The following is a 13,256-nucleotide window of genomic DNA, read 5'->3' on the forward strand; positions in this document are numbered from 1 at the left end:
GGGTTAAAGGGGGGGAACAGGATGGAAACCCAAGAGCTTGGGATTTAGTTTTTATTATTTCCTCCGAAGGGTGGAGTTTTGGGGGGAATGAAAATCGTCTCAGGGGATCGAGGGGGGAGAGGATGGATAAACCAGTATCTTTTTAGCTTGGGTCTAGAGCTGACATTAGTCCCGTTTTTCACCTACGCCACTGATTGTTCAAATCGTTTGGACCGAAGCGGTTGTCGTCGGTCACATTAGCTGGGATGAGGATCTGATTCGTTAAGCATCCCTGTCTCAGTTCAGTGGGAACGACGACTGCACGATCGAAGGAATGGCAATGCAGTCTTTGCCACGTTTTGCAGGCCACTGATGCAGTAGCAGTAACCAACAGCACGCAGACAGGGCATGGGTGACGGACATCCTTGATGCAAGAGCTGGGCCAGTAGATCATGTCACGTCTAGAACACTACCCTGTCTTGAACAAAGCCAAAAGCAGACCAAGCCCTGGAAGGATTGAAAGCGCTCTTTTTCCCCTTCGGTGGCGAACTAGTAGATACTGGTACAACTGCGACAGCGGCGCTCCAGCCTTCGCGTAACGTCTTCATTCCGTGCCTCTGCCCTCTGCAACGGATCATGCCCGCTGACCCTGTTTTCTATCTCCCCGAACGAGCTAGGCGCTGATTTACAGTGGGCTCATGGTCGCCAATAGACTTTGCTAGTCTCGTGCGCCAAGCGACCGATCGCGTGGGCATCAGGGGACTTGACTCGGTCACTCTAGCACCCACAAGACAAATGGAAGATTGAGCCGGATCGTCAGTAACAGATATTGTCTCAGCTCCCCCTCCTTCTTGTCATTCTACGCTTATCTTGAAGTTGAGACCGAGTTATCCGGGCCACCCAATATTAACCTAGCTGGCACACAATTGATTGATGGTGCGCGTTGATTAACTGCTTCTAGTCCTGTCAAAGAGGAGCATAGATCCCCACTTACCGAATAAGGCATCTCGAATTACGTGACTCGTGGGAGGCGTTTCTTTTTTATTTCATGAGTGACATGTCTCTTTTTTTCCCTTCCATTCAGCTTCTTTTTGCATCAAAGCGTTTCGCTTCTATGCAAGCCTCTTTTTCTTAGCTATCGATTCTGGGTAAATGTTACCTGCTCTTTATCTCCTAGGCCTGGCTTCTCGGCTACAGTCTTGGCTTTTCTAACACGTGCGTATCGGTAAACGATAACCGACCCAAGTTCCCCGATATTATTCCCCTGAACTATTGCATTACTCTCTCAATAACTTGTTCCATCCGGGGTAAGATTCATAGCCTCCGCGATAGCCAAGCTGGCCAAGCAATGGAGCTGTGTACTGTACCCTTTTATGGTGGGTTATAAGGTGACTCGGCCTCCGGAGATGATTCCGGATTTTACCTTAGCGAATGAACCCCCGTATAAATGTCCACTTCACTGCGGGAGGCAGCCTTAAGAGGGAGGTGATAAATTGACCAAGGGCCGAGACTGGGTAACTTGTAACATGTTATGCGACGATTGCTGATTGATATTACGTACAGTAGCTTGTGATCGTTGCAGGGTAGTTTTGGGTCTGGGGCATGCAAGACACCAAAAAAGCAATGCCTAATATTTCCTTCTAGAATAATAATAAGCGGCGCAGTAGAAACCCAGTCGAAACGCAAAAAATGTCAGCTGTAACCTAATAAGCAACGTCTTTTATATCCGTGGTTGGGGTCATTTGTCAGATCTTACAGAGTCAGGGACTGAACCTTGATGATTTGCATTTTGAGTTATTTTCTGTTCTCGCTAAAACGTTTCGTTGATCTTAATTTGTCCGAGCTCTTCAGCCTCAAATCATGACATAATATTGTGTGGCTTACACGTGGCTCAGTAATCGACCTTGATGAGGAATCACCAAATTGCGCAACATCACGTGATGCAGTTCCCATTTCAAAGCGGCTCTTTGCGATTCTCTCAAGATCCATGAGAAAGCGGAGGCAAAGAGCAAAAAACAACGATATAAAACACATCGCAGACTCAAAAAACGCCAAGATCACTCACTTCAACTGCCGAAACTAAATCGAGCTCTCATCTCACCGCATCTTGAATTCACTGCCGATCTCTGTAGATCAATACCAGCAAAAATGGTGCATCACATCACTTCAAACGATGAGCTTCAAAAGCTGCTCTCGTCAACAACATACGTCGCCGTCGACTTCTTCGCAGACTGGTGTCCCCCCTGCAAAGCCATCGCCCCCGTCTACGAACAACTCGCCACCAAGCACAGCGTCGACAACGTCCTCGCTTTCGCAAAAGTCAACGTAGACCACGTCCAGGACGCCGCGCGCCAGTACGGCATAACAGCCATGCCGACTTTCCTCTTCTTCAAGGAGGGCAAGCAAGTCGCTGTCAACGGGCAGGTCGAGATCAAGGGCGCTGACCCAAGGAGTCTGGGGGCCGCTGCTGAGAAGTTGGGGGGACTAGCGCAGAAGAGGGTTTCTGGAGCGTAAACGGAGAAAAGGTTCGGGGATTTTACTCCTGGGGATCGGCCCGTGGAGTTTGGGATTGTTCTTTTGGTCTTTGACTTTAGCGTGTTGGCACTGGAATGCGGACATTGTGGAGGGGTGATGCTTTGAGTATGGTTTGTGACGGGACAAGGGAATAACAGACATGTCTGTTTCCGGATTATGATGAAACGCGACTACTACAGATGTATAGCGTCATTTGAGGTCTTTCTGACTCGATGACTTTGAGAACAATCGATAGAGGAATGCTATGAATCAATGTATGACGATGAATTGCTACTCGCTGGTAGCTAATGTTTCAAGTTGCATCGTGATATTGCGATCGTCATGTCAAGACCCGGGGATCAGCATCGGTGTCACACGCAATGACAATTGACAGCGGTTAGTGACCCAATCGTATCCACAAAGTCTGGCCAAGAGTCTTTTAGCCTTGCAATTCGGTAAGATCGGCGAGATATTCGTAGGGTCTTTCAAGGGTTCGACTTACCGACAGAATTGTGTCATTTTGCTGAGACTTTTGACAACGTTCAGGGTAGGGGACTTGTGGACTTGTCTAAATGTCGCTCAACTTCGCGGGGGAATTATGACGGGATCACAATGAGAGCTCAAAAGTAATTAATTGGGATGTAATTAGACACTAGAAACAAATATATATTCAGTTTGGATTGTCATTCATCGATAATGAGGAAGTTCAAGGCGGTTCTTTTAACAGTGCGTCGATATATCGTTTTAAAGTCGAATAGGAAATAACATACTTATTTGAGGTAAACCACGCCTTCAAAAGCATTTGCCCGTTCAAGACCCTCTGCCAACGAGCGATGACTGAGGAGAACAGTAGAGGGTATTGTTCTCCTAACAAACTATACTATGAAAGAAACGTGCTACGTCGGAAAACTGTCGCGGCGCATGTAGGAACAGGGTCAAGGTGAACAGTGCGTCGATTCTATTCCGCCACAGCTGAAGATGCAGGGTGCAGGCCCAAGGAAGGTAGCAACGAAACTCTGTGGTATCGGAATGAGTCGTCCTCGATAAAGTGAATGCGATGTCTGTTTTGCTGTATATCATTGTAATGGCAGTCATGGGGGATCACAGACTGATTTCTGTATTTTTGTAGCAAAAGTTTACAAGCTTGAGCTTCTTACGCCAAAGTATGGACCAGGTTCGCCTATCCCGTCGCCACTTGTTACCCAAACAAGCGAGTGTTGGTTGTTCGGAGGACGATGGGATTATGGCCACTCGACATGCTGTTCGTACGTAACGTCCTGGAAGCAACTGAACTCGACATGTGACGTGCTGGACTTTGGAATCCTTCCCGATGTCGGCGGATTGGTTAAAAGTTTGCATCAGTTAAGGAGGGTATAGGTATAGCTTTCGGCTCCATTGATTCGCACTTGTAGGATTCTTGAGCCTTTTGTGACGTGAAATAGCCAGGGTACCGAAGGTCTCAGGTGCATGTCTTTGCTGTATCGAGGCCGTTAGCAACGATTGTTCCTGTTATCTTCTGGTGGATGACAAAGGCGCCCATGAGCTGTAACATATGAAATCGAAGTTTGGATGACGGGTTTCAGAGTGCAGTGTTAACATGATTCCCTTGAGTATCGACACCAGGTTCGTAGACTCCATCACTACTCGGGCCAATTCCACTTTCGGTGTTTACGGGAGGCCCGAGAAGAAGCCCGTCGTGAAGAATCCGGTGAGTTGCCGCTGGAATTGTCGGGAAAATTCAGCCTTGTCTGGGCTTCTTCACTGGAAGACGGTTGAATGGTCTTGGATATGACGGCTTGGGATCGACTGGGCATCGCATCCCAAGAGTTGTAGGGATCAGGATTTGTGTCTGAGCATATACAGATGAGTCCGAGGTTAACAGATTGTCATATCTGTATATAACGTCAGCCATTGTGTCACTCGTTGCAGGGTTGTCTGAAAGATGCCCCTTGTCTGGAGAGAAAGAGGCAAGCGAAGGGTTGGGAGGCACAGACTTGAGGATGGGAGAATTGTGAGCCTCGATACAATAGAACTAAGGGTAATGTTAATCCCAAGGTCCTTATTGCGCAACTAGGGACTGAGAATAAGAGGATCCAAGTAATATAATGGACGGGATGATAGGTCTTTCGAGCTGGTCGGGGCTGGCAGAGCAGAGTGAATGGCTAGATATTGGAATAGATTGATGGCTAAATCTCAACGAGACAAGAAACCAACACCGAGCACTGAGACGGGGATGGAGACCGGGCTGAACATGGTACCTGCCACTGCAGACGAGTTGCTGTGGTGCAAGCTGACTGTCGAAATGTACCATCTAGCAACGCGTCCACTGCAACCGCCGCGAAGTTACGCGTTAAGCCCGCCAGTCAGCCCTGGGAACAGCCCAGCGACCTACTTCTACACTGGAAGTCGCGTCGCGACCGTCGACCGGCGTTATGGATACTTGAGCAATGCTCTTCTCTTCTCAACTTGAGCAGTGGAACAGAAGTCCCGGTCGCATTCACGAAGCACGTTGTTCACTGGTTAAACACAAACCTGACCTTTGGCTTGTTGATTTGAGGCTGACACTGGCGATCGAGTGGCCTCTATCTTGCCCTTCTATTGTGCCAGTGGCAGTGACGGTGAATGATTAATCTCCACAACAACTGCTTACCTCAAACCTTTTCCTACCTCGATCTTCCCCCCATCTCTCATCTTACAACTTCATCTCTCAACTCTATCAACCTCTTCCCTCCCCATCTACCTCACACTACCAACTACTATTTCACCACTCACCATACCTTCTTTCCTTTCAGAGCCCCGGAAATTCTATCAAGACACGTATTCTCGAGATTAACACCACCGCCCATCACTCAGGTCAATTTCAGTCATCTACGTCGACGTAAGGACAAGTCCCCCACTCTGCATTTCGAACGTCTGTACTGACCATTAAATAACAGAATGCCTGCCTTCCCGTTCGCCGATCTCCCTACGGAGATGCGCAAAAAAATTGTGCTCCACGCGCTCCCCTCAGTCACCGTACCATTTCGGTACTCATATAGCAGTATCGCATGGGTCCATGACAACTACGAGGAACGAACCTTTAAGGCACTTCAAGAGACAAACAACGACATCGCTTCGCTCGCAGATCAAGTGCGCTGCTTGAAGGCTGTGGGCTGCGATGGGGGTGTCGTCATGTCTAGCATCCGTGGCGTGCCCTTCCGTATCGACCCCCTTCACGATACTCTCCAGGTTGTCGACATGCGACTGCCTGCACTTCGGCCTTCTATGTCCTGGGATCCACGAGCTACCCAAGGTTACCATCGTCATGCCTTGCCCGTCGAGAATGTGCTGAGTGTATCTCGCGCTGTCTCGCTCCGCCGAGGAGAAGCTCGTAAGTATCACCCAAAGTTTTGACATAGGATATCATTTGCTGACGGAATTAGCTCCGGAAACTGACGGCCAGAGCGACGGTTCCGGCCATGGGTCAAACCAGGGTGGGCCGTCTGACGCTCCGCCAGAGACATACTTTGAGATGTCGATGGAGAACGATATTCCAATTTTCTCCCGCCTACCAAAAATCAAGAAACTCTCTCTGATCATCGAGAACGTTGGCCGAGAATGGAACATCGAAGGGTTCCAAATGTTTGGACCTGACGTAGTTGGACCCCGGTTTCACGGCAACGATTGGGGCATAGCACGCGCCGGCGAACACTCAGTGGCCGCCCAAGACCACTTTATCAACCGTGGAATCCGGGCAGACTCCAGAACTCCATGGAGATTTGTGAATGGCTGGGATTACCTCAGCCATCCAGAGGATGTCTCACCATTCTCACCCGGAGACGCGCGCTTCTCCCCACCAAACATCGGCTTTTACGGGTACAGCCGTGGCAACGTGTCCCTTGGGGGACAGTGGGCCGGCTTCCGGCTTTGGGTCGCGGAGAACAAAGTTGAGTTCAGCCCGCTCTCTTGGTGGGAGGTTGAGCCTCTAATTAGAGAATACTACTCCATCGAAGAACGCGGTTACTATACATGCCACCCCGGCTTCGTTGCGCGCGTGTGGGTGATCCGGTCCGAAAAGGATCTCGAGGAAACCAAGCGACCTCACCATCATTGGATGGAGGTGCGTGAGGCGGAGATTGGGGATCCCGCATATATTGAACAGATTTGCACCACCTGGAAGATGGTGCGTGGCATGCTTTCTCGCGTTCGCGGCGCGGTAAGCGTCGAGGAAGAGAATGAATCGAACCTAGCTGAAGGTTACTACTCTCTACAAATGGAACCCGTGGAGTAGATGAGACGATAAGACGAAGGCCATTGAATGCAAGTTGCCGAAGCAGAATTGCACGGAGAAAGACGACTCAGGAACAGGCGTGTATGATTGGATTTTGAGGTGGACTCTTCCAGGACATCAAGCGTGAGAAAATGTAGCTTTGATAGAGAAGATAGTAAAGACCTGTTTCCCCTAACCCCATATCCTCTTGAATTTAGTTGACCGCTGGTGATTACAATATCTTAGCCACAGTCGTCCAGTCTATTCGAGAAACATAGAAGCACCTTGGAGATCAGTCGTATGTGAGCGTTTCAACCATGATTTATTGATATTGGCCTACAAGCTACTTGAATACTTGTATACCCTATAAATCCCGGACTGCTGCTATCAAACTTTCTGCAATAGATCCTGCAAGTTTCGATCTCTTTGAAACACACGTCAATGCTCTGACACAACTTTTAAACCACTGTAAACTCTGTCGATAACCCTCCATTTCAACATTGAACCGCTCGTGTCTTTTAAGCTCATGAATTGTTGACAGGTGGTAGAGGGAGGATCTAGTAAATGCTTCTACCAGAATTGACGTGCAAGGGTCTGCCAACAGCGGACTCTCTTGAACCGTGGTATGTCCTTCTGGAAGCTGGTCGAAGTGGCCCGTCTCATGCGGAACGACAGTGCCGGCGAGTTCAGCGAGATTAATAGCACTGCTCCGCCTCATATCCACATAGCTGTTTGGTGCATGACTGATGTTGCCACCAATAGTTGCCTTCTCGTGCACTAGTTCTGACAAGTCCGCGAGAACAAGCGTACCGAGATTCCAGGCTGTGAAGATACACACAACCCAGCTTTTAAGCTTTGGCGAAGCGCTATCATAGCCTCGTAACAGGCCTTGGAAGAATGAGGCGTACGTCATGTCCCAGTATCGACAGACAGTAGTTGCTCCTTTTGTGGCGTCGATGATATTCTGAATGCTCGATTGCTTCTGCAAAGCGCTCTGGATATAGGATAGTTGGCGATAAAGTAAAACCTTAATAGGCGCCGCTTTGATCATCGCTCTTGAGGCAACTTCCTCTGAGCAGGGCCAGCGTAGAGATTGTGGCATTTCGGAGTCGTCCCTCAGGAACATATCAAGTTTCCATCGGCATGGTTTATCTTCAGTGTTTACTGTTGAATCTGGCATGCAGTGATCATCTGATATAACAACTGGGCGCTTGCTCAGTGGTGAGAGGATAGTGTCGAACATTACAAGGAGCCAGTATATGAAACCAACGGCCCGACGTCGTTGCACAGCATAGATGTCTCGAGGTCGGCTCTTCAACCTGAGTTCCTCCATATCAAAGCGGTATTTCAATGCAGAAACTTTCCTCGTAGCTTGTTCCAGATGCATAGAAGGAAGCTCATGTGACATGATGTGTCCGATGGAATGAGCAACCGAATGTTGATCTCTTGGTAGACAGGTATCATCCCTTTGGCTATTGCAGTCCTGATTATATCTTTGTTCTGGTCTTTCGGTGATGCCCAAGACGAATTCAGCATAAACAATCCTAAAACATTCAATCTCTGTGTTTTGTCGAAGGGCTGTTCTTGCTTGCTTCCAAAGTTGTAATTGCAGACTACAGTCCATTGGCATAGTAGCTGATGTATCCGAGTGTTGTAGGTGCCTAATACTCGTGGACGATACTGTCCTCCTCTTGGTCTGTTTCCGAGTCCATTGAGCCGCAAAGGCTAGTATGCAAAGATGCAGTGTCCGGGAAACCGCCATATCCTCTGTGTGAGATAATGGATTGCAAAGTTCTTGCGTGACACGGTCCAAATAGATGATGTACTGATAAAACGGGTTGGTCGGTCCAAAGGTACGAATGGAGTAGGCCGCATCGTCATGTGTTGGTGCAATGCTTTCTTGGGATGAGGATGACATGGAGTAGGGGCAGGTTGCTTCGGATATCCAACAGGACAGGTTATTCTCAAGAACATTGTGATAAATGTGAAGTAGACTTCGTGTAATAAGCTGGTTATTGAAAGCTGTGGTCATTAAGACACTGGCAGTGAAGGGCGAAAGGACTGTCGATATTTTTTGTTCAAGAGAGGCCCTTTTCTGGTGATTCTGGCTAGGCTCTGCGTCCGATTGTGATGTAGACTTGACAGAAGTTGCTGTGGCGGCTTCTGTTTTGATAGGGGACAGGGAACTTGCAGACAATGTTCGATCGGAGACTCGGTTGTTGAGAGCCCTAGGAACACTGGGATCATATGAGCCTTGGTCTACATGTGCACGAGCCAGACCCCATATCGAGTTGAAGGAGCATGTCTTCAATGTCTTCTGACAATATGAGCAAGGAAGAATGCTTGAAATAGGACTTTGATCTATTGTCATGGTAAGTCGAGTTGACGGGGAAACGTAAGGAGTGATTTCGTACCAGAGCTGTTAGATGAAGTTGGCGAACTGGGGCTGGGACCCGGGTCTCTGTTGAGAGCATATCCATCACAAGCCTTCTTTGCCTTTTGACACTGGAGACATGAACGTTTCTGGCGTCTGGGGGTTTGAAAAGACATGGCGATTGGGCTTGGGTCAAGTGAAGTTGTGAATAGGAGGAATCCAAGTGAACAGGATCAAATGTGAAGTCCAACAAGCAATGGATGTCAGAGTGAAGCGGACGAAACAGAAGGGAGCAGTTGTCGTCTACATCAATCTCAGGCGGCCAGGTGCCCAGACTGGTAAGTCAACGGGGTTCAAGCCCGTATTGAGTAGCAGATCGGCGAACATACCAGGAAAGTTTGTCAAGCGAGATGGTGGAATCTGGAGTAAATCCGGGGTACAGCACGAAAGGGTCCAGAGGAAGAACCATCGGATATCCCGAGTACAGTGGGACATTAGATCTAGTCACCATCCACCCCTTGCTCTTCCTGACCCCGACGGGGCGGATATCCAAGTGGTCTAGCTTGTTGCGGGGCACAGGTCCATTACAACGACGATCGCCGTAGCAAAAATCCTGCAATCAACGACATTATTACGCAACAGATAAAGAGGCTTAAGAACTTGATACCCTATCAAAGATCGGCCAGTTGTAATTGAAGTTGGGATCGTGGCACATGATAAGTATTAGGTTTGAGGGCGGTGGGAAAGGTGGGTTAGTTCTAGACCCCAGAGCTTTACCCGATTAGGATAAAATGGTGAGTATGAGAGGCTTATCAGGAGTCGTGTCAGTCTAATCATGTATTCCGTAATGGAACGCCTCATTTGCCGAACTCGCGAGCAGATGAATCTGAAGATAGCTCAATGATTGAGATAAGAATGAAGGGCCGGAAGAACGGAACAAGATACCAGTATAATATCCTCGATGATTACATCCTCCCATAGAGCCCTCCATGTCTCCTTGCAACACCTTTTTACAATAACTTTCAGATAATCATGTCAACTCTGGAGAAATCCGGCTCTGCCAGTCAGGCAGCCAGTGCTGATCAAGCCCTGGCAAACCTTGGGTACAAGAACGAACTCAAGAGAACTCTGTCTATATGGACTATTCTGGGACTGTAAGTCGGAAAAACACTCCCTGATTAGCTGCAATATCTAACGAGAGACTACATAGATCTGTGGCTATCATGGGTGTTCCCTTTGGCCTCTCAACAACCCTTTACATCACCCTCGTCAACGGCCAGTCCGTCACTGTTCTCTGGGGATGGGTCTTTGTAACACTATGCTCCGTCTGCATCGCTGCCTCCCTCGCAGAGATCTGCGCTGTATATCCTACCGCCGGAGGACCCTACTTCTGGTCCGCGATGGTGTCGACCAGGAAATACGCACCGATAGCGTCCTGGATCACGGGGTGGTTGAACCTCGTGGGGAACTTTCTGGTCACGACGAGCATCAACTTCTCGGGCGCTCAGATTGTTCTCTCGGTAGCGTCTCTGTTCTATGAAGAATACGTGGCTACGCCTTGGCAGACTGTGCTTGCTTTCTGGGCGTTCACACTCCTTGCAGCAGCGGTTAATGTGTTTGGGACAAGGTATCTTAGCGCTATAAATGTTGGCGCTATGGTATGGACTGCTGTTTCGGTTGGTGTCTTCATGATTGTTCTCCTGGTCATGGCGAAAGCAAGAAGATCTGCTAGCTTTGTCTTCACACACTATGACGCTTCGGCGAGCGGTTGGCCGACGGGCTGGTCATTCTTTGTTGGCCTACTTCAAGGTGGTTACGTTATGCTCGGATATGGACTCGTCGCATCTCTCTGCGAAGAGGTCCAGAACCCACATCTCGAAGTCCCTCGTGCCATGGTCATCTCCGTGGTCGTATCCGGCTTCGTAGGCCTGGCGTTTCTCATCCCCGTCCTGTTTACTCTTCCCGACGTGGCTGCTCTTCTGGCCGTCACGAGCAACCAGCCGATTGGCGCCATGTTCAAGATGGTCACGGGATCGAACGCTGCCGCTGTTATACTGCTTGTTTTCATCATTGGAATTTTCTTATTTGCCAGTATTGGGGCTTTCACAGCTGCCAGCCGTTACACATACGCTTTTGCTAGAGATGGGGCTATCCCAGGTCATCTTATCTGGTCGCGCATGAACAAGAAGCTTGAGATGCCGCTGATGGCCATGCTTCTCAATGTTGTTGTGAGCATGCTTCTCGGACTCATCTACTTTGGATCGTCATCTGCCTTCAACTCTTTCACTGGAACTGCTACCATCTGCCTCTCGACATCGTACGCTACACCCATCCTTGCATCCCTCATCCGATCCCGGAAGCCAGTTCACGGATCCGCATTTTCTTTACACTCTTGGGGCTTCCTCGTCAACGGCATCTCGGTTTCGTGGATATTCTTCTCCATCATTCTATTCTGCATGCCCGTCACGTTACCTGTAACAGCCAGTTCGATGAACTACTCCAGCGTTGTGTTTATGGGCTTTGGATCTGTGAGTGTTGTATGGTACATTATCTATGGAAGGAAACACTACAAAGGTCCTGCGGCCAGTATGGAGGAGGACTACCTGCCTGGTGTTGTAGTTGAAACTTCGGGTCATGAAGGAGAGATGGAAACTATCAAGAAATCTTGATTGTGGCTAGTCTGTTTGAGCAGATGCACTGCTTCCATCCAGTAGATTTATGGATAGACTCAAATTAACAATTTTGCTAGTGTCCTTAAGAGTCTTGACACAGAACCTACAGACCATATTAAGACCAGCATATTGAATTCTGAATTAGAGTTGACTCTGGAGATTAGTCGAGCTTAACGCGTGCCTTACCTCGTCCTCGTTGCAATTTATATCCCATTCACAATCTGGCACGAGAGAAGTTGGACTCCTGCGAAGCCCTCATACGATTTGTGTCAAAGAACAAGAGCTGACTTATCTTGGGAGGTCACGGAGGATGCAAATTTTGGTGACTCAAGTCATTCCTGCTAAAACCGGTTCACCCAGATAGTAAAATCACATTATGCCCATTCGCAAGTAACATTACAGAACAGAAGGCTCAATTGTCATCTACCTCATACTACTTAGCATTGCTGGTCTCTGGCACACCCCATCCGGGCTTCAACATTTCCATCACAGCATTTTCAGCTGCAGCCATGTTAGAAGCCAAAGCACCTGGTCCAGACGGGCCTGGGTCATGATAAGGATGTACAGGTCTGGCCCGACCCTTGGTGACCTCGAGTATAGTACCACCATTGATCTGAATATCTCCGTTCTCAGGGTACTCTCCAATCGTCTCGCTCATCGTGTCCCTTTCAATCAAAGCGACCATGACTTCAGCTACTTCCTCAGGCTCAACCCAGACATCCTGCAAACCGTCAACCATGGCCATCTTCTCGGGGTTATCGGTGTAGAGAGGAGTCTTGATGATGCCAGGCGCGACAGCAGCAATACGGATATTGGCTGAGCTGAGGTTGCTCAGGGAGCGAACAAAACCACTGATGGCGTGCTTCGAGGCATCGTAGAGGGGTGTCGCGATACTGGTGTCCTGTGCGCTCGTGCTTGAGATGAGTATAATGGTCTTGTTTTCCCTGTCTTTGGCGCCGAGAAAGTGAGATATGGCGAGTTGAGAAGAGCGAATGGGATGGACCAGATTGATGTCAAAGAGGGCATATCGCCCGCCATTGATGGTATCTCGGCTGGCTGAAGTCCCAGGAGGATGCCAGAAGTTGCTGAAAGGCTTGAGAAGAGTGTCAGAACAACGAATTGTCAGTCCTGATCATATGGGGGCAAAAGCTTACAGGTTCATAGACGCCAGCGCCAGGACAGACTATGTCAATGCGACCGAAATGCTGCTTGGCTGTTGTGAACATGCGCTCAAGTTGGAGCCAGTCTCGAACGTCTGTCTCCTGGAAGACGGCGATGCCATGGGAGTCTGGCCTGGTATCCTTTTGATGCTCTTGAAGCACTTTCTGAGCCTCTGGCCTCAGGGCAAGATCGGCCAAAACAACATTACACCCTTTTGCAAGCAAAGAAGAGGCAAATGCTAGGTTGATGCCGCTGCCAGCGCCAGTGACGATGGCAGTTTTGCCTTTGACAGGCTGAGACATGCTGA

At 48.9% G+C, this 13,256-nt stretch overlaps 5 protein-coding genes across 5 annotated transcripts; 3 read left to right on the forward strand and 2 right to left on the reverse strand.

Annotated features, from left to right (window-relative positions):
* Positions 1-2,127: 2,127 nt before the first annotated feature.
* On the forward strand, positions 2,128-2,493 carry FTJAE_11674 (thioredoxin 1; the record flags this gene model as incomplete). The annotated part of the gene is made up of 1 exon (XM_037344641.1): positions 2,128-2,493. The coding sequence occupies one exon, from the start codon at positions 2,128-2,130 to the stop codon at positions 2,491-2,493; it is 366 nt and encodes a 121-aa protein (XP_037201261.1).
* A 2,937-nt stretch (positions 2,494-5,430) lies between these two features.
* On the forward strand, positions 5,431-6,763 carry FTJAE_11675 (uncharacterized protein; the record flags this gene model as incomplete). Its single annotated transcript, XM_037344642.1, has 2 exons — positions 5,431-5,863; positions 5,916-6,763. The coding sequence occupies 2 exons, from the start codon at positions 5,431-5,433 to the stop codon at positions 6,761-6,763; spliced, it is 1,281 nt and encodes a 426-aa protein (XP_037201262.1).
* A 211-nt stretch (positions 6,764-6,974) lies between these two features.
* FTJAE_11676 (regulatory alcR) lies at positions 6,975-9,292 on the reverse strand (the record flags this gene model as incomplete). Its single annotated transcript, XM_037344643.1, has 3 exons — positions 6,975-7,026; positions 7,345-9,103; positions 9,157-9,292. 3 exons carry the CDS (start codon positions 9,290-9,292, stop codon positions 6,975-6,977), a joined length of 1,947 nt encoding a protein of 648 aa, XP_037201263.1.
* Positions 9,293-10,148: 856 nt separating this feature from the next.
* On the forward strand, positions 10,149-11,785 carry FTJAE_11677 (amino acid polyamine transporter I; the record flags this gene model as incomplete). Its single annotated transcript, XM_037344644.1, has 2 exons — positions 10,149-10,270; positions 10,327-11,785. 2 exons carry the CDS (start codon positions 10,149-10,151, stop codon positions 11,783-11,785), a joined length of 1,581 nt encoding a protein of 526 aa, XP_037201264.1.
* A 436-nt stretch (positions 11,786-12,221) lies between these two features.
* On the reverse strand, positions 12,222-13,251 carry FTJAE_11678 (3-hydroxybutyrate dehydrogenase; the record flags this gene model as incomplete). The annotated part of the gene is made up of 2 exons (XM_037344645.1): positions 12,222-12,881; positions 12,943-13,251. The coding sequence occupies 2 exons, from the start codon at positions 13,249-13,251 to the stop codon at positions 12,222-12,224; spliced, it is 969 nt and encodes a 322-aa protein (XP_037201265.1).
* Between the last annotated feature and the right edge of the window lie 5 nt (positions 13,252-13,256).

This window comes from Fusarium tjaetaba (assembly GCF_013396195.1).
Source record: "Fusarium tjaetaba strain NRRL 66243 chromosome Unknown NRRL66243_c0000298, whole genome shotgun sequence".
Classification (NCBI taxonomy): Eukaryota; Fungi; Ascomycota; class Sordariomycetes; order Hypocreales; family Nectriaceae; genus Fusarium; species Fusarium tjaetaba.